Source organism: Chanos chanos, chromosome 14 (genome assembly GCF_902362185.1).
Source record: "Chanos chanos chromosome 14, fChaCha1.1, whole genome shotgun sequence".
In the NCBI taxonomy this organism is placed as follows: Eukaryota; Metazoa; Chordata; class Actinopteri; order Gonorynchiformes; family Chanidae; genus Chanos; species Chanos chanos.
Window position 1 is genome coordinate 9,672,245 of NC_044508.1, and position 20,542 is coordinate 9,692,786.

Genomic DNA, 20,542 nt, shown 5'->3' on the forward strand with positions numbered 1-20,542 from the left:
CAAGTTAATATCCAAGTTACATTTCATGTTTAATTCTAATGGACCTTTTAATATTTCAACTGGACCACTTATATCGCTTTCGTTTGAGAAACACCTGAGAAAGCCTTTCAATTACAGTTTATTTCCAGCTATATCCAATATAAAATTATTTCTGAATGAACCAAAACTATTCAAGAAAGAAATCCCAAGAACAAAATGTTTTTACACAGCTCAATTTTTTTGAATGTGTGGGTATGTCACAGCCTGCACCTCCATTTTGGACTCTTGTTTTCATATGTCTTTGTGCTCCTGTTCTGTGTCTGTCTCCGTCCCTCACCTGTTCCTGTTTGTTGTATTTATTAACCTCGTTCTCCCCTTGTTAATTTCGTCCAATCATGTTTGCCCTGTTTAGTTTTCCTCTTGTATTTAAGTCCTTGTGTTTCCCCTGTCTCTTGGCTATTGTTGTTTGTGTTTTGAACACACTGTTTCGCTGCACCTTTTTGTTACTGGTTTTGCACCTGTATTTTAATCTTCATTTTGTCAGTTAAGTCCTCCTTTTGTCACTTTCATCATTGTTTCTTGCACTTGGGTCCTGCACCACTCCACTGGTGTGCCAGGGTATTTGATTTGCAAATCTCATCAAGTTTAGAACACATCACAAAGTTGCTTTCTATTCTCCATAATCAAACTTGAATTATGCTACTGAAATAGTAAAGAGGTGAGATCTTAAAATGGTGAGTTATTTTTATATCCAGTCTTATTGTGATAAATTATTCACTGATGTGTAGAGTCCATATGTAAACATGTAATTGATTGCTGATAGGAAATAGTTTTAATAAACAAAGCACTACTCTAAAGTATGTTACGGCTACAATTCATTTCGAGAGTCACTTGCTTTGCTTTCCTGGTCAAAATCCGATGGTGGAACATGAAAGTCTACGTAAGGACACCACTTCGTATTGAGGCAAACCAGTCTCTTTAACGAGGCAGAGTTGACAATGTCAAAACCCGTCTGGCCACCAAAGGTACTGGGCTTCCAGTATACAGGGGAACAGATTGGATTACCCAATAGGCCTTTCAAGGAAAATGGTGCCCCCATTTCTACCATGCTTTCTCCAAATATGGCATTTGCACGTGTCTTCTCCAAGAGCAGGGCAGGATAAAACTCCAAGGCATCGATGTCACCATAAAGTTCTTCCAGTTCACGCGCCATCTCCTCCTCGCCTGTCAAACAGAACATACAGACAATATGCACTTATGATACTAGTTCATAACATAAGCTCAGCATATTTATTGATGGTATGAATTTGCTCAGTCATAATCAAAAGCAAAAAAAACCCCAAAACATGCTGTTTATTTATTTTTTTTATTTTGAATACCTAAATGTGTCCTGTCATATTGAAAGGGCATTGGCAATGATAAATATGCCCACACTGGATACAAAACACAGCAACTGCGTTTAAGGTTGCAGTAGATGGGGACTGATGGCATTTCTAAGCCTGTTCTGAATTGACTGTACTAAAAAGAAATCTGAACAACACTTCAGTCACATTTTAGGGGTGGGTTTAGAGTGGTGCTTTACTCAAATTACAGCTCTCTTCAGTGGCAATGCAGAAAACAGTCTGACTGCTAGACTGCCAATAATGCACCAAACACACTTTAACCTCAACATAGATGGAGAAGTAAGGAATTTTTCCTTCACACTGATCTGACATCCGTTTGCCATTCCTCTTGTAGTAATCAAAGATATAGTTTATATATAGGGATCTGTTCCTGAATTAACATATAAGGGGAATTTCTATTTTTATTTGTGCTGAATATTTTTTTAATCTTGAAGATGTGTTGACCTTTAAAACTTGCACTAGGCTGGGACCACAATGTTACTTTACTGTTGGGCTTTGTTTTGTTTTGTCTTGTCTTTCATGACTAATGAGTTGAGTTGCAATGAGTAACTTGAACTTCACCTATGTGGAAAGACAAGGGGAACTTCTCAGTAAACATCTTGAGAGTAAATTAGACAGAGTTTACTCATCTGTTTTTTCCATTACATTTCTAAACGAGAGGAAATGTCTATGGGTTTGGCAGCAGAATAAAACATTTAGAGTAGTGCCATTCTAAGAGGTATGCTGAAGATATGTTTACGCAATTGATGAAATCAGAGAAATTCAGTGAAATATCTTATGATTGTGAAACAAAAACTTTTGAGTCGTCCCCCATTCAGGTTCCCCTTAACTGTCTCTACAGCAAAAAGGGGAGAAGTTTGGAATGTGAAGCAATTTAAAATTTTTACAGGCACTTCCAGCACATGCAACTACCTGTAAATTCTGAGAATGATTTGTATGGTTTCAGATGAAATCTCTTTCGGTACTCGTTAAAAGGCTGCAGGCGCAGTTCTCTGGACTCTTTAATAACACCCTCTGCAACTCGAGTCACCACTGCATGCATGTTTCTACCACCACCTATCTGGGAAGAACAGATAAGAGTCAATGGTGAGATCTAGGCAGCATTAACTGTGTGTGTGTGTGTATGTCTGTGTGTGTGTGTGTGTGAGTGAGAGAGAGAGAGAGAAAGAGAGAGAGAGAGATTATTTGCTTTTTTTGCTTACATTTCAAATAAAACGCTGCTGAGGCATTAAAATTAACAGCGGTAGCACAAGTAACCAAAGGGAGGGGTCACTACTACACTTTGTGACAGTTTATGAGAATATCCTGTCTGTGGTAAAGCTGCTGAACACACCCTTTAACATATATGAGCAGTGAGACTTGTGCTTGTGAGTTCCTGATAATAAACAGTAACGTCTGAAACGTAAGAACATATATATATATAGGTAGAGAGAGAGAGAGAGGGAGAAGATATATAGATAGATAATTAGATATATACTGCAAAATTATATTTATATAATAACTCTTGTACAACCCATTCACATGTGAGTATCACACAAAGAGGAACAGGGAGAGGCAATAGGGCAGTGGAGAGAAGATGTACCTGTCCCGCTTGTTGCCGTGAAAAAGCATCAACCAGTTTTTCCACACCATAATGGGTCAGGATTGAAGTGTTGAATATGAACTCGGAATAGGGTATCTCGTCTCCATCGATGAGGAAGCTGTCGGGCATGAGCGGGTGCCAGTGGTATAGGTGATTGAATTCCACAGTGATGCGGTTCTGGTACTGGAACTGGGAGCGGAAGAGCAACGTAGGGTCAAACTTGAGCTTTAGATAGTAGCCGCTCAGGTGCTGGACATAGTCTTCGATCACTATCCGAATTGTCTCACCTTTGAACAAAGAATAACAAAACAAATAAAACTTAAAAGTACAAAGTGAGAAACAGGGCATATAACTCCACATAAAGACTGCGACAGGTTTGTTATTTATAGTCTATTTACTTCATGACATATCAGAAAAGGATGTAGTTTTCAGTATTATAGGAGCTCACTGCCAAATTTAAATATTGATTAAAAAAAAAACAATATTACTTCAACGTAACTATCAATTACAGGTGTGTCAGAAACTAATGCAAGTGTCCTAACTTATACACTGAAAATGGACCAATGAGTGGTTCATCAAACTTTGGGTTCCAAGAGACACTGTTGTCATAGGGGTTCATTAACTGGTTATAATAAAAGTTATTGCTTTGGACTCAACATTCAAATAAAACTTCCTTTTTTTAAAGAGGCAGGGCAATTTTGTACCTATAATTATAAGTCTAGTGGTCTGAAACAGCTGCTCATCATCCCAGGTTGGATGCTCTTTTTTCAGGATGTCACAGACGCGATTATGTTCACGCAGCCACAAAGTAGCATACATGCTAAGGCCAGGGAGAAGACCAAAAACCTCCTGCCCGATGGCCAGGCGCTGCTCTGGAGGGACAGTCGCCGGGTAATGCATGGTCACTTGGGACTCGGCTTCAGTGGGTGGGTACATCTCTCCATTCACCACCTTAGAGAAAAAGCACCAAAAAAAAAACACCCCCTCCTCAGGGAACTTAAGACTTTACCTCCACACATGTTTGTACATTTTCATTTGACCAGATAAATTTGAAATGTGTTTCTTGAGTAAGATGAATGAAATAATCTGTTATTCAAGTGCTATTCAAACAATATCTAACCTTATTGCTTACTGCTAACCTTATTTAGCCAATACCTAAAATATTATTTAGTCACAGAATATCTAAGGATGGGCTGTTTCTCTAAGACAACTAAAAAAAAATCCATAATAGTTTAGAGAAAAGATAAACCGAAATTTTAAACCATAGAAGACTTTTGCATTTAAAATATTTTTTGTGTGTGTGTGCGTAGTAATGTCATGTATTAAACCTCTTAAGAATCTGCAGTAAAAGGTGGGCACTGAGTATATGTGTGACACGCTCCAAAAATTCCTGGGCATGAGTCCAAAGCTTGTTCTGCTAGGCAATGAAGCTCTGAGTATTTAGCAATCCTTTATTTGCACATGGTTTTGATTTAGCTTGTTTCAAAGGGTGTAATATTTGATTATCAGAAGACAAAACAGTAATCCATAGCCTAGAGTACATGAATATTATTAATAATATTTATGAAATGTAATTAGATGCCTAACAAATTTATTCCAAAAATATGAAAGGGCAGTAGCGGCTCAACACTAAACATTTGGGCACACTTGGCATTTGGAGAAGCACATTAAATTCAGACAACTACTTGTTGTTAGACAGATATCATTACAGGTTCAAAGTGAAATTTGAAATTTTACATGGATTATATTTCACAAGAAGCCTTTTGATGCTTCAAAGTGTCTGGAAGGCTTTCTGCTCTTGGTTGTTTCAAATCACATAATCATAACATACAAGCATTTCTGTGGTCACAGTCTGGTCAGAGTTTAGATAGTGGGCGGTAAAGATAAAAGGTGGTGAGAGAGAGCTATCTGTATGTGAATGTGCATGTGTGCGGTCGTGTATGTGTGTGTGTGTGTGTGTGTGTGTGTGTGTCTACACATGATTAACAGAGTGATGTAAACAGTGATACTGGGCTTTAAATAAACTTAAACTTGAAACTTGAACTTGAAACTTGATGAAAATGCCAGAGAATGTTTGAAAAGTTGTAGACCTTAAATGATGGATTTTAAACAAATCTGGAGATATGCACAACCTGACACAAAGAATGAAAGTTTAAACATGCCATTTATTTAACAGAGCATGCTGTGAACAGTACCTGGTACTTCAGTTTGCCATCTTTATGGAGCCTAAGATTCAGCTGGCGTGCAAGGTTGTCTCCATAGATGTTTCCAGCATCCACCTGATTTAAAGTTATATTCAAACAGTGCAACAGAGTATAGCTTCATTAAAATAAATTGTGGAGGCACCAAATATTGTAGTTGAACCAATTAAATGGATATTTTTTTGATCAGTGAGTTGCCTGACTAGTCCAAGTCTATACTTTTGAACAGATAATTTGGGATACATCTTTATTAAGCAGACACATTTTAGCCCAGGCCTAGGTTTGATTCTGTTTTAAGAAACAGGTTCTAAATACTTGTAATAGCCTTGAACCTGAACACTCTCATTCATTCACTTTTCAATTAATAAACAACAAATCCATAGCTTAAATATTCTAGATAGTTTCCCTCGTGGTGTTTAGACTGCATAATCACAGCATAAAACTGTTTGTCCACCAGCTGTTGTTTTTAAGAGTCTGCCAAGAAGAACTCCGGATTTTCATCCAAAAATGTATAATATCCAAATGGATGTCATCTACCACAAGTGCAGACTGCATGTTGACGTCATTGTCCATTCCTCCCATTTCCTTCAGGACACTGTGGGCCATGTTCCAATGGCTGTGAAGCACTATGTTTGTGTTTTAGTGTCTTTCTCCCTGATTTTTGTTAACCTCACTCCCATGTTCTCAGACTGCAATGTCCACCTGGCAGTGCCATGTCTTGCTCTATTTTAGCATCCTTGTCATCACCAGACATGGTGGTCTGTGGAGATTTTTCTGGCTCTCACCCTCACCTGCATACCAAACATGTCCTATTCTGCTTCTTCCCGCTTGCCTTTCTGTTGTTTTTCCCTCTGAATGTTATAACTTTCTCACAAACAACTGGCCCTCCCACTTCTCAAACATTTAGCCCAAGGCCTCTGAGATATGCTCCTTCTCAGTCTGGTCCCTAACCTCCAATAACCTCCTTTCAAGTCTTTGCTGCCTTTGCTTATCCATTTGCTAATGACCAGATGTCTGAGGCCCCTCCCATATGTGCAAAGCCTCACTGTTATTCTGTATGACTTAAACTTTACTGTTATTCCAACACTAGTCCTCTGCAGTGGATCGTCATTATACCTCATTATTATACCAGCTGACAAGATATGACAAGGCCAGTTACATCAAAAATTTTAAGAATATAGTTCCTTCATCCTCTCTGCCTTTCCATTATGACAGTAAGCCACTGGTCAAGAAGTATATCAAGACTACCTTCTGCAGCTCAAATCTGAACAAAGTTTTATGGTTTTGATGTGAAACGACCATTAAAACATAATGAACCACAGAATTTCATACCAAAGCGTGAGAGAGTCCTCTTCACAAGCCTTCACTTGTGAGCTCTTATCAATCACTAATCAAATGGTACCTCCTTTCCCTAAGTAAACACTAAAAAATTCAATTGACAGGAAACAGCAGTCTACAGACATTATCTCTAACAGACCTTAAAGTTTATGGTAAAACAATCCAAAATAAATATTTCATTAAGGAAACTCCTTCATCAAGCGCTAATATTAAAATGTCACTTCCTCTCACTATCAACTCCAGCGAATGGTTCACTGGCACAGAAATGTGTTTTTTCCACCTAAAAGTGACACTATTGCTCCCAAATGAAAATTCCTCATAATGCATTTGCAATTTGCCTCTAAAACAGGGATCAACAAATCAGCATAAACATTTGTCATCATAGTTTCATGTTGTATGTAATACTTCTATTAATCTGAGATAACAATACCTATAACCAGTCAAGATTCAAATGTGGACCATTGTTTGACTGTAATGTTTTGCTCGTTGCTCATCTTCTATCCCTGGGGTGAGTGATATTTTCCTTAATACACCTAATTCAGTCACAAAATCAAGGCCTTGAATCATTGATTTTGGTATGTCTAAACAAAGCCATTCTGTGAAGCTAATAGTATGTAGATAACAACTTACCCCATGGTTTAATGCTTTGGTGAATCCCAGCCCCACCCGATTATGAGTTTTGAAGAACTGGTGAGTAAAGTGTTGAGCAAAAAACGCAAACATGACATTTGTTCCCTGAGGGTCTGGTCGAAACTTTCTCCTCAACAAGAACTTCTCCACTATTACTTTTGGGTCTGGAAGTTCAGGTTTTCCTGCAATATGAAAGAATATTGTTAGTTACAACAATGTTGGAGGTAATGTATCATCTAATACTGGCTCAAATGTTACATTAGTATTGTCTCTCTCTTTATAAGTAATTAAACCGATACTAGTAATGTTCAAGTTTTGATATATTACAGCAGATATCTGATTTTTCTAAGGTGTTCTTCTCCCACAAAAAATGTGTGCTTTCACGTGTAACAATGTTATCTGTCTTTTGGTATTTTTTTAAGGGAACAACAGAACTCACCTTTAGTCCCCATGGGTGTGGGACAGTCTTTTGGAACTGGAGGTAAGATACGACTGTAGTAGGTAACATTTGAATATGCTTCCCAATTCAAGTAGTCATATTTGGAGTTGTAGGTTGGAGGACTGGGGATCAGATCAGATCTTACTGATAAAGGGGAAAAAAGGAAAAATAGAAGAAGAAGAAGACGAAGAGGAAGAAGAAGAAGAAGAAAGAAAGGAGTAAAACTTAATTTCAAAACTTAATTTTAAAAGTCAAAGTCTAATTTCACATCTAAAAAGTTCTGCAAATGAATCTAGCAAACAATGCTCTCAAGACATGATTTCGTCTCATGTTATGAACAAACAGTGGTTTCCTTCCTACAAAGTACTTTATTGCTTTTCTTGCACCGTGAGTGGAGAATCAATTTCCCCCTGGGCTGAATCCAAAGAATGTCTGAGGAGGGTTTAGACAATCTTCTATATTCCTAGCTAAACAAAGCTGAGAACATGGGGTAATGTCAGAGCAAAGCCATTGTTTCATGTGTTTCTGTCACATTTTGAATAAATAAATAGTATACACACACACATGCATTTTGGAGGTAATATAGTGAGGAGTTCAAGAGAGCACAACCCACAAGGGTTACTTGAGGACATCCAGGTTTTTTTCCCCTTCTTTCAAACAAGGGGGAAAAGTATCTTTTTGCCCAGCAGTGATAAATTATAGTGCCTCTATATGCAAACAGATGACTCAAATCATTTGGGATGATAATGTTACAAAATCGGCCTATTCATGAACCCCAGACTAGCTGTGAGTCACGTCAGAGTGTTTGGAGTACCGAGCACACTGTGGCCCCTCATTCAAAATTGTGTCTCAGGGAAAAGCAGAGGAAAACCTACGCTATTGCAAAATTATGGAAGGAAGTGATAAACCAGACTCGTGCATCACAACGGAAACCACTCATCTCAGCGTGAGATGCTGAGTAAATATGGGAAGGATATCAGGTCAGCGGAGGTGTTCACAGCCACTGTGTAGCACACAATCCCAGAAAGTATGCATCGTGACTACTTTGCTATGATGTATCAATCAAACACACAGCTTCCCAGCATACTACTCTGTCAATGCCCCGTCTCATAACTCTGTCAATGCCCCGTCTCATTAGTTTTTTTCAGTGTCAGAATGACCTTTGTATCTTAGATCAAACAGATAAATAGTTTATCTCCTCATGAAAAAACTTCTAATATGATATCTAAAATCTCTGTGGAGACAAGCAACTTTCACTTTGAGTGAGTTTGCATAACACAGAACTGATGTAAGGATAAAAGTTGTTCTTTGAATTTTATGATGCAGTCAGCCAAGTGGAGTTGGCAGGCAGTACTGACCTTTTGGATTGTCTTGTAGACATGTTGTTTTCTCAATTCATTCCTAAAAGAGCCACTATCTTAGATGAATTTCCTGTCTGTAACAACCCTGCTTATTTAATTCTTACAAAGAATGATACAGTTGATGTTTGCAAAAACAATAAATAGTAAAGATAAATTAGTAAATTTCCTAATATCAGCAGAATGCTCATTCTTACTGATTCTACTACTTAAATGTGTGCATTCTTCAGATGTCATCCGTACACATTTTTATCTCAGTATTAGATTGAAGAAATCTTACAGGTTGAGTGTTTAGACAGTGTGAGCAAAGATGAACTGCTGCTGGACAGAAGGATGAGATGAATAAACTAAGTTTCTAACTCTCTTGCTAATGGCGTCTGATTTGCTGGGCTACAATTGGTGACTGAAATCTTCCATGAGGTAAAACTGACACCCACCTCCCAGGTCTCTGAACAAGCAAAAAATAACAACACTACTGAGTTAGTGTCAATCTTTGCCTACACATCTGTAACCAGATGATAGAAGAAGACATTAATAAAAAGAAACCATGTCAAGGTGTCATCAGTATAGGTGTAGATTACTGTCCCTTTAAGAACTTTGTGAGTGGCATGAGGTCAAGTGCCAACAGGGAGTTAGATGTCAGGAAGTTAGATGTTGCGCTACGTTGACCATTCGTGCAGCGTGATGTGGTGAGCAGTTGCAGACTGCGAGGCAAAAGGTTTAAAACTGCCTAAAAACTGCCTTAAAACTAAGAAGACAAATTTATATCAGAAAAGACAATAAAACCCACAAATAGTATATATTGGCCTGTGTGTGATTTCCTGAGCGACTTGGTACCAGGAGTGGGGTATCATTTCTGATTAGGTTAAATTCAGTCCATTATAAAAAAAAAAAAAAATGGCAGTGGTGAAGAGTGGATAGCTTTAGATCCTGGGAGAGACAGCTGTGCCTGCTTGATGGAGTTTCGAGGAGAAATTCAGAGGTTGCTGCTGTTGTTTCTGACGTGCCTGGCGCGTTGACCCAACCAGAGAGAATAGGACTGGTGGAGCAGTTAACGCTGGAGAAGACGTCGCCGAAGATCATCGTTTGACAGCCTCCCTTATCCTTTGTGTATTTGTATAAATACAGGCTGGACTAAAAAAAATGTCTATTGGGGAGGGTAAGAACGTGTTAGAAGAGGGACTTGGGTATGGAAATGAGGTACAAGTACAGATTAGTGAATTAACTAGAAGACAAAATGAAGTCATGACTGCTTTATCCGCATTGAGCAATGCGCCTACCCAGTCATATGTTTACGTCCCCAGAGAGCACCATATTGCCCCATTTAGTGGAGATTTTGACAGAGATGGGATGTCAGAAATCTTTGTGATGTCCGTCCTTCAGGGCCTAGCTTTAGAGGAGGTGCGTTTACCAAAGGATGATGAAACTGATTAGATAAGTGACCTGTTTAGCTATCTCAGAAAAGCCTCTGGAGACAAACACAGTGTTTCTCAGGTACTTCAGAGCTTCTATAGCAGCAAACAGAAAGCAGGGGAAGACAGTAGTGATTTTTCACATGCTCTTTCACAAGTGCTAAGCTCCATAATGAAACGTCATCCCAGTTCTGTTGCCAAAGAGAAGGTGATGCTAGGAGATCAGTTTGTAGAGGGGTTGAGAGATCCTTCATTGAGACAAGAACTCTGTAAATACGTCAGAAGTCACCCTGCGTCTTCTCTTACAGAAGTATGTGAAGAAGCCTTCTTATGGGCATCAGAAGAGTCTGTAAATGCAAAAGTGTCTAAGAGTAAAAGTAAGGCCAATAGTCACATGGCTGGAAAAGCGCAGTGTACAGCGGTTGCCACCAGTGAGAAACCAGTCCTCATCGAGGATGTCATTGAAAGCTCTTGCTGAGCAAAGAAAAGTCACCACCACTGGTGAGAAATTAGTTTCGTCAGATGATATAATGATAATACTTGCTGAGCAAGGGAAGCTGACTAAAGCAGTGAAAGGTTTAGCTACTCAGAAACAGGGCTCTAGCACCCTTTCATCCACTAAACCCAAAGTTTCACCGCAGTTCACAGTTGATGGCAAGCCAATCTGTTTGAAATGACAAACTGAAGGACATGTTGCTAAGAACTGTCCACAGAAGCGACATAAAGATACTGCAAGTGACTCTGCTTCAGGTTCACACTGTTTGCAGTGAGTCGGGCAATGCAGGGCAAAAGGTAAATTCAGCTAAAACCACCCCAACACGAGAGCAAGTGATAGAACGTGCAATAGGAGAATGCTCTGTAGTCGAACTTAACCTTAGCAGTGTTCCAGCGAGCTGTCTACTGGATGCAGGTGGTTAGGTTACTACGTTCACAGAGAGGTTTTTAAAGGGGCGCTTGCTTCGGAATGACAAAGACATAGTGGCTACCCTAAGTTGGCTTAAAACAACAGCTGCTAATGGCCTGGAAATTCCTTATGTGGGTTATGTGGAAGTAGAAGTTCCAATTCCAAACTGCAGCCTTTTGGTGGTGAAAGGCTCTGAGAGCTCTGCTATGAGTGAGCCCTGCATTGTTGGCATAAAATCTCATACGCAGATGTCAGCAACCAGTATTTTCTGAGGCTGATACAGGTTTCGGGGGAAATTCGGATTCTGGTTGGAGAACAGCATTCCAGCAAATACAGAAATGCACAGTTGACAGGAGAGCTATGGCCAGAGTTGCTGGTAGAGATAATGTATATGTCCCAGTATCATTTGTAGTAACTGTTATGGTTAAGGGCCATGTAAATGCTTCTGATAATGATGCTCAGCTATTGGCTGAGCCCTCAAATGTACCGTTACCTCCTGGCCAGGTAGTTATCCCTACACTTGTAGATAGTCAAAGCCATATTTTTCCTGTCCAGGTAGGTAACCTCTAACCAGCAGATGTTTGGCTTAGTCCTGGAACCCGGTTGGGTATCTTCTCTTTGGTTGATTGTGTTGAAAATGATCAGACCTCTGAGGTTAAGTTCCAGCGCATTTCAGCATATGTTGAATATGTCTCTGTTAATCCAAAAGAGTCACCAGCAGACAGTAAAATACAGTCAGTCCTGGAGAAGCTTGACATTGGTGGAACGATTGAGAAGCAAACAGCACTATGTGCATTACTGGCTATGCTCACAGAAGATGATGACCGTCTTGATTTCACTGACAGTTAAGTTAAGCATGAAATTAAGTTGGAGGATGATGTACCCGTTAACCAGCCATATCGTTGTGTTCCGCCTAACCAGTATAAGGAAGCCCATGATCACGTAGCAAAGCTTTTGAAGAAAGACATCATTCAGGAGAGCCAGAGTTCGTATGCTTCTCTGGTGGTTGTAGTGTGCAATAAAGATGGCATCATACGTCTATGTGTAGACTATTGTAGACTGAACCTGAAAACCAAGAAATATGCATTCCCACTGCTACGGGTCAACGAGAGCTTTGATGCTTTATGAGATGCAAAGTACTTTTCAACTATTGATCTCACCAGTGGTTACTACCAAGTTGCAGTGGATGAAGATGACGGACAGAAGACAGCTTTCACAACCCCATTTGGTTTGTAGTATCTTCGTATGCCAATGGGTGTTTGCAATGGTCCTGCAATGTTTCAAAGGCTGATGCAGGCAACTATGAATGATTTGATCTTTGAAATGATGTTTGTCTATTTAGATGATATTTTGGTGTACTCACCACCTTTCCAATCTCACCTAGAAAGGCTGGATATGGAATGGTGTGAGCGGCGTGTGGTCAAGTGCCAACAGGAAGTTAGATTTCATGAAGTCACACTATGCTGACCATTCGTGCAGCGTGATTGCGGTTGTGGACCACGAGGCAAAAGGTTTAAAACTGCCGATGGTGTTGGATGGAGAAGAACCAAATGCTGCACCAAGGGCTTCTTACCTTTGAGACTGGTAGGAAAATGGTTGTTATGGAGAATGTCAGAGACATACTCGAGATGTTCTTGTGCAATCATAGTTTATATTTTCATTTATTTTATACATTTTTAGACGTGCTGCAGTAAAGAGAGGCTAATTTTCTATGTAAATTTGGCAAATTTCTGGAATTATATTCAGAGAAATAAGCACAGTGGTGTAAAATGAAGACTCTGTTTTATTTTGTTTACTGCAGAGATCTACAACAGGGGGTCCTCGAACCCTAGGGGGTCCTCAGAGTTACCGCAGGGAATCCGCAAAATAACTTGAACTTTTTTTCTTCCAAAAATTAAAATACATGCGAAAATATATATTAACATAAATACAACCCGTAATAAGCAGAGATAAACCTTTGTCTTCCACTTCTGTACAAGTAATGTAAGTCAAAACTGTGCTTTCTTGATTTTCCTAAATAAAAAAAGAATTAAGCTACAACAAACATGTTCTATAAATATATGAATCTGTCAATAATTATTATTTTAATGGCTTAGCATTGTGTACACCATTACAAAGTACTTTTATACACGGCATTATAGGCCACCCTACACATTATTGTTGGCCCGGTTTAATAAGCAACACAATTTTATACGATATGTAGTAGGGGGTCCATTCGCCGTGTCTCTATTGGCCAAGGGTTCCTTGGCCTGAGACATGTTGAAGACCTCTGGTTTACTGTCTTTTGTGAACAGAAGTGCCACTGCCATATTTGCAACTGAAATGATTTCTCTAATGTTGTTTAGTAAAGTTGGGAACCGGTTTATCCATTATTATATGCTTCACTGAAGTGACTAAGAAGACAAACAGATATCAGAAAAGATAATAAGACCCCTGCATGTGATGACCTGCATGTGATTTCCTGGGCTATACAATAACTCTTATAGGCAGTGAGTTAAAGTGCTGTGTAGAAATTGGCAAGAAAGAGTCAATGAGCATGTTTTATGAGTCTCATATATCTTTGTAATAACATAACATTCTGGCTGGCTGAGAGAAGTTAAGGTGTCTTTCTCCCTCTCTTTTTTTTTTTTTTTTTTTGCATTTCGTGTGTAATCTGTTCCAGGCCATTTGCATGCAAAAAGGAATTTGCATGACCTTTTTTGTTGTGGATTACATTTCCCAGAAGAATTTCCAGACAACATTATTGGCTCTTAATATGTCTACACATGCTCCTCAAGGCAGGAAATTTTCTTTGGTCTGAAATAGAAAAAACAAGGCAAAGCCCACAAAGCCAACAGACAGGATCTCCTCTTATTGTTCTACATAGTAGGCACCAGGCCATACATAGGCAAGCTTCATGGTCAAAGACTTCATTTGAAACTTTTCTAGACAAGCATGAACCATGTCCAGCTCTCAGAAGTATGCCTGTGTAAACAACGTGAGTGACTGGGCACGGCCAGTTTACAGTCTGTGCAAGTAAAATTGGCATGGTCGTAGATGGTGACGATATTTCCACCAACGTCTACTTTTCCAAATATTTAGGTTTCTGAGACATTGCACGGAAAAACAAACACCAACATCCTTTGGTTTTACGAAGCCTTTACAATCAGTCTTTGCGTATTCAGGGTCACTCCACCAGACTTATCGTCATGGCAAAATACTTGTTTAATATGACTTCAAAACAATTTGTGGAGGGAGCCTTTCACCAGCTTGCTCAAAATATATACATTTATGATTGTCTGACCTTATTAAAAACAAATGCTCAGTGTATCTTAAGCAAGATGCAATCATATAATGTGCAACAATTGAATCAAAAGCGAAGAGGCTATTCGTATGCCACGTAACATAATTCAACATCTTTCTACATGTTTCTACCATGACTCAATGTAAACCACCTCTAAAGTAGGAGTTGTAGTGTTGTTTGCTCCACTCTAAGCCTGACTACTTTGGAGCAGGCAGTTACCACAGAGGGATTTGTGCAAAACACCCCCCATCCCCACCCCATATACTTTGAGTTTTGAGTGACTGACCTGTCAGAACCAAACGCATCAGTACGTCTCGGAGGAAGGTTCTGTTGATGATGTCCCAGAGCCAATAAAAGTGAGTCAGGATGTAATGGACAACATCAGGACCTGGTTTTAAAAGCTCATAGACTCTAGACCAGAACTCGGCTATGAGGAGAGTGGAAGAAGAACAGAGTAGAGCATTAATGCAACACACACATTTAAGAAAAACACATCATTGAAATAATTCTTCATTACTGTTTTCAACCACTGTTTTCTAAGCAACAATTTGCTTTCCGATAAGGAGGGATTAAAATGAGTTATAGTTGGCCGTGAAGAGTCTAAAGTCAGGTTTATAATCCATCACATGAAATCAACATGGCCTGTTGCAGCATCAAGTCATTAGCATTTTGTGACAGGCGCATAGCTGCTTCCAAGCTTAAACCCCATATAGTGTGTTAAACAGGAAAAACCACAGTGTAAACCCTAATATAATGAGTCTTAAGTGGTACAGATGATACTATTCAGCTGGAGACAAAATCACTTGTCCTTTGGGCACAAATTCGATATGTTCATATAATAATGTTATGATTGAAATACACCTGGAGCACATGACAAAGATATGTTGAATTCCTAGGCAGATTTCCCACGCCACAATGGAAGCAATATGTGGAAATTATATTGATGCACAGCTTGAATGAGGCTAAACTTGTTTCTGTTATGGAAAAGATTGTGAATTTGGAATAACAACAACTGGGTCATCTTACACACAGGCATACTCACACACAGACATCTCACGCGTAGGCACACACACCCACATGCACAGATACACAAATCCCTTAAACCAGCTGCATATCTTCAAAGACGGAATTTTTAGACAAAGAGTTTGTGTCTCTGAAGTCTAAAAAAAGTTCTTAGAAGAAACACAGAATAATAACTCAAGGATGCATTACCATTGTAATTTCCACCAAAGATAATACTTTCTCATAATTAAGCGCTCACTAAGTGCTGTCTTGCATCACTTCCATGGAGTAAAATGTGTTTTTGCCCCACCTTATTTTTATAAGGACGAAGTTAACAGTGATAGAAATACTGTGTTGTATTTGTGGAAGTGCTTTGCTCCTTTTTATCCCCATAAGTCAAGACCACACATAAAAGTCATATCAGGGTTTTTCCACATTCATGGTTTGGAATATGTGACAAAGTCATTTTAAATCCGCAAGGTAATCACAATTCTGTAATATACCTTTGTGGTATGTCACAGTGTAGCGACAACTTAGGTAAGTGTTCCAACATAGTAAAGACTAGTTACTACATTTTTGCTTTAGAACTTTCACTGCTGGTCACAGGACAAAAAACAATCATTTCAGTCAAATTAGAGAAGCTTTACTCACGGATTGTGCAATTTTGTCCATAGTATCCTGTCCTGGTGCAATCACATTCATACTTGTCAATGCCGTATCTGACGCAAACACCCAAGTTTTGACAAGGATAGTAACAACATGGGTTCACTGTAAACAAAAAAAAAGTATAACAATGTAAATTTTCGGCAAATGTCATGCATCTGGTTCCACTTTTTCTGGTGAATCCTAAAGCTGAGTGTTTGTGAAGTGTGATGATTAAACATGTATTTTGGAATTGTGCTTGTTGCAGGTTTTTTTCCAGACACAATATGTGTGTTATTATTTCAACATATATTTCTACTTGTGTGGAAACATAACACTGCATATCTGCACTGTTCGCTCATTAAATCTCAATAAGTATATATATGGGTTAAAGTGAGACAAGCATTCTTCAATGACATGCACCATGTTATGATGGGTATTTACTTCGGCGAACTTCTGAGGAAAACCAACCAACAGACAAACATGAAAGTCATCCATTAACTCAAGGCCGTAGCCAGATGGGGGTCAGGTGGGTCGTCCGACCACCCACCCCCCCCACCCCCACTATGTGAAAGTCCACATTTCTACATCAACTCTTCTGTTCATAATAGTTCGGTAACCCTGAAAGTTCTGCCCCATGCCAGAGATTAGGCTATCAAAAAGAATGCCTATGCGTAACCAGCTTGTCTCGCTTTCTATCGGTGGGCTACAGAAAAACACACAACAGATGCACACATCACCATGACGACTGTAGACACTTTGACAGCACAGTTATCTGCTAGCGCCTGTGTTCGCCAGTTAGCCTATTCTACAGGTTGTAAAGAAGAAGCCCACTGGAAAATAAGGAGGTCAGCTGGGCTGTCTCAGAATATTGAGCAGCTCTTTGCTAAATCAAGGTAACAAAGTAACGTTAATGTAACCTGTGTCAATATGCACTACAACGTTGCAGTGGACCTTGATGAAGCAGTGGATATATTCTGCAGAATGTGCCCAAGAAAGCTTGAAATGGACAGTGCTCCGTGTGGATAATGGACAGTTAATTTTATGATAGCAGTATAACAGTCTATGTCTCTGCAAAATGCAAATTAGGTGGCTGGATGGTGTGGCTTCACTAAATGTAATGTATGAGCTGTTTATTTTTCTTTCATATCAAGTGCAAAGAATTGTATAAACTACGTATAACAAAATACAGGATATTCTGGGAAGATTCTGCTGCTATGATTATAAAGCTCTCTGGTAATCTACTTCTGAAATACATGTTTGAGTGTGGTTCCATAAGACTATCTGTCGTTATGCACACACACACACACTAAAAAAGGTCTATGTAATGGAAAAAAGACCCACCCTATCCACCAAGCTGGCTACAATCCTGTTAACATTGATGCCTGAAGCACTTGTGGTATTTCAAGTTCCTATACTCTGGTAAAAGCCTGCTCAAAGTTGCCCTATCACTGTATTCCTTTTTCTGTTAACATGTCATAGCATCTGTTTCCCTCTTGAAAACAAACATGATGAGATAAAACAAAATAGCAATTTGGTTGTGTGCATTTAAGGACAGATAAAACAGTCTCTTCCACCAGATGTTCCGGTGATGCCATAAATTTCTATACTTTCTATGCTTTTGAGATGTGCTGTCAAGATGATGAGGGCCATCAATAGTTTGCTAGAGACACAATAATCTAGCTTCAATAATCTATCTTCTGCATGACTGTTAGCATGGTATAGTGGCTACTGGATCTATTTTAAGACTGAAGGCTTCCAACTAAACAGGGTACTACAACACTGTAACCAAGTTAGCCTCTCAAAACATGACAGGACTGTGAGGACAAGCATCCATAATGCTCAAGATCAGACTTGTTTCTCGTACCAGAGAAATACCTCAGACATGATAACATCATAGGGAACTATGGATTATTTCACACATATCAAACAAAGGGCTTTCTTTATGTTTCCACAGTGTACTATTATGCCAGTTTTGTACAGTTGGCCTACTGCTTTTTGGTGGCCTACTTGTTTAATGTAATGATTAATAATAAGTCCTGTAATTTATTTTCACGTTTCATTTGATGTATGATAAAAAAAAATGGTATTGGTTGCTATAATTTGTTTTCTTCTCATTCTAATAAACATTGATTTCACACAGTCATATTTCCAAGACCACGCTGCAATGTGGTCTATAATTTGAAGACTGCTCTCGAGGAACCTATTGCTTTTTTTTTTCACTGTTCATGGAGAAGTTTTCTGTAATCTTATGTCAATTATGTTATTAGTTCTATTGTTTTCAATGCACACAAGAGGTATCAAGTTTTCTTTTTCCCAACTGACTCGTCAAGTGAGCTCAGTTCACATGTTCATCTTAGGTCTTCATACATTGTGCTCTAGCCATGTCCAATACAAGTTTCATCTGCTTACACATTAAAGACTCTAAATTCTTTAACATGTCCAGTTACACAGCCAACAATTCTAATGAACGTAACTAATACCTCTTCGACAAACGCCCGAACTATGTTCACTAAGAGGAATATTGAACGCTATAAAACAATTCTCAACATTTCGAGGATTTGTCGTAAAAGATGGTATAAATGCGCAACCAGAACTCGCGAACAGTTATTTCGCACTGTGCTTTTCCCTACGTCTCATAGCTTTACCTGAGTAAAACATCAGAACTCCATTATTTTTCCAGTGTTTTAAAGAGCCGTGAACCCTGTCCGCCGTTTTATACGCCGTTTTATAACAATATATAAAACAATGTATATTTTGGACGAGAGAACAAAACTGGTTTGCATTTGATTATATTTGCCAATGCCTACAGCGTGGTTGTAATAATTAGCACAGTTGTGTCATCTTAACTGTATGGAGAAATATTGGAGTCACTCACCATTTTTTGTTGGTATTTGTGTGTTCACTTCCTCACCGGTACATAACTTTACATTCAGCAGCAGATGAATCGTCCATACGCCAAAACAGCTAGATACTACAAGGGAAGACGTTCAGTAAAGCCATGCTGAGCAACAGATCAAATGAATACACTACGCAAACTCTAAAGAAATTCATCTTACCTCTCATTGTGAACTTTTAAGACCGACTCCTCATCAACACACATATAACTTCGGCTATCTGAAGTATGCAAGTTGCCGTATGGGGCAGAGATAGGCAAAAACAAAAATCTTAGCCTGTGCGAAAAGAAAATCCAACTATAGTGACAGATAAAAATCTAAAGAATCCAGAGATAAGCCCCATCACCTGAAGTACATCTGCATTCACATGCAGCACATCCTCTGAGATGACGCATGCCGTTCACTTCATATTATGAGGCTGGTAAAATAGAGCGGAAATAATCAGACTTTTTTTTTTCATAGCGTATGGGGTGCCAAACCTGACAAAACGTGTACTGTAGGGTTTCCAGTATGCAACATTTAAGCCACAAAATCACATTATATCTTGTGTTTTTGTTTTCTGTTTGTTTGTTTCTCTTTTTCTTTTTAACAAATGGCACTTTAAGAAGTTACAACAAAGTCTGTCACGTAATAAATGCATGAGACATTTTAGTGCGTAGTTAGTGTGTCTTGAGTTCCAGCATTTAGCAAATGTGTGAAATATTTCACTTAATCACGTGAAAAAACCTGCAGCCCCTTTGCAAAAGCATGCTCTAGATGCGAGGTTCATTGTTTAAAACTCAGTTTTGTATTAACTGACAACTGTGACTGGTCCCAGGGTATGCAATATTTTGTGCATCTGAATTTATAGTTCATCATTTACCAAAAACATTCAGAATTTCCCTAACAACTTCACCTGCAGAACGCAGGAGTATCACAGTTGAGATCTGAACTGTGAAATCCCAAAGAAGGACATCATTTAATAACAACTGGAAATGTGTTTCAGACATGTATTATTAAATTTAATATATACCAGAATAAAAATTCATGTATTTTATAACTTATGAACATTTCGCATGTATTTTAAATGCTTGATAAATTCACAGAATACATGCTGATATATTATGTCTGGCACCCCCATACAATTGTAGCAACCACAAACTTGAAAAATTCAAGGAGTAGGGCCTGAAAATGTGAAAACGTTGCGGGGGGGGGGGGCAAGCTAAGGGATGACAACAAGACATGTCACTACCTGTTTTACAGGCTCAGGAGCTTGGCCATTGTTTTCTTCCTAATGGCCTGAGGCATAGATGTTTCTCTACTGGTTAGGACACTTGACATATTAAAATGCCGACTCAGCGGGGGCAGTCGGTAGGCAGAGGACATGTGTGGTTGTCCTTGGGGTTTGATTTCATGACTAATGCACCAACAAACATACTAATAACAAACAACATGTAAAACATTCAAATGATTTGATTTGAAATTTTCCACAG

At 38.9% G+C, this 20,542-nt stretch overlaps 1 protein-coding gene across 1 annotated transcript; it reads right to left on the reverse strand.

Annotated features, from left to right (window-relative positions):
- Nucleotides 1–847: 847 nt before the first annotated feature.
- Nucleotides 848–19,239, reverse strand: ptgs1 (prostaglandin-endoperoxide synthase 1). Its single transcript, XM_030791841.1, has 10 exons — nucleotides 19,233–19,239; nucleotides 16,183–16,299; nucleotides 14,816–14,956; nucleotides 7,573–7,716; nucleotides 7,134–7,315; nucleotides 5,160–5,243; nucleotides 3,669–3,915; nucleotides 2,965–3,251; nucleotides 2,295–2,442; nucleotides 848–1,203 (listed from the first exon to the last, which is right to left on the reverse strand). Exons 1-10 carry the CDS (start codon nucleotides 19,237–19,239, stop codon nucleotides 848–850), a joined length of 1,713 nt encoding a protein of 570 aa, XP_030647701.1.
- Nucleotides 19,240–20,542: the final 1,303 nt, after the last annotated feature.

Coding starts and splice junctions, on each gene's coding strand:
- ptgs1 (XM_030791841.1), bottom strand. Junction 7,316..7,572: donor CACACCCATGGGGACTAAAG/GTGAGTTCTGTT, acceptor TTCATATTGCAG/GAAAACCTGAACTTCCAGAC. Junction 5,244..7,133: donor CCAAAGCATTAAACCATGGG/GTAAGTTGTTAT, acceptor ACTTTAAATCAG/GTGGATGCTGGAAACATCTA.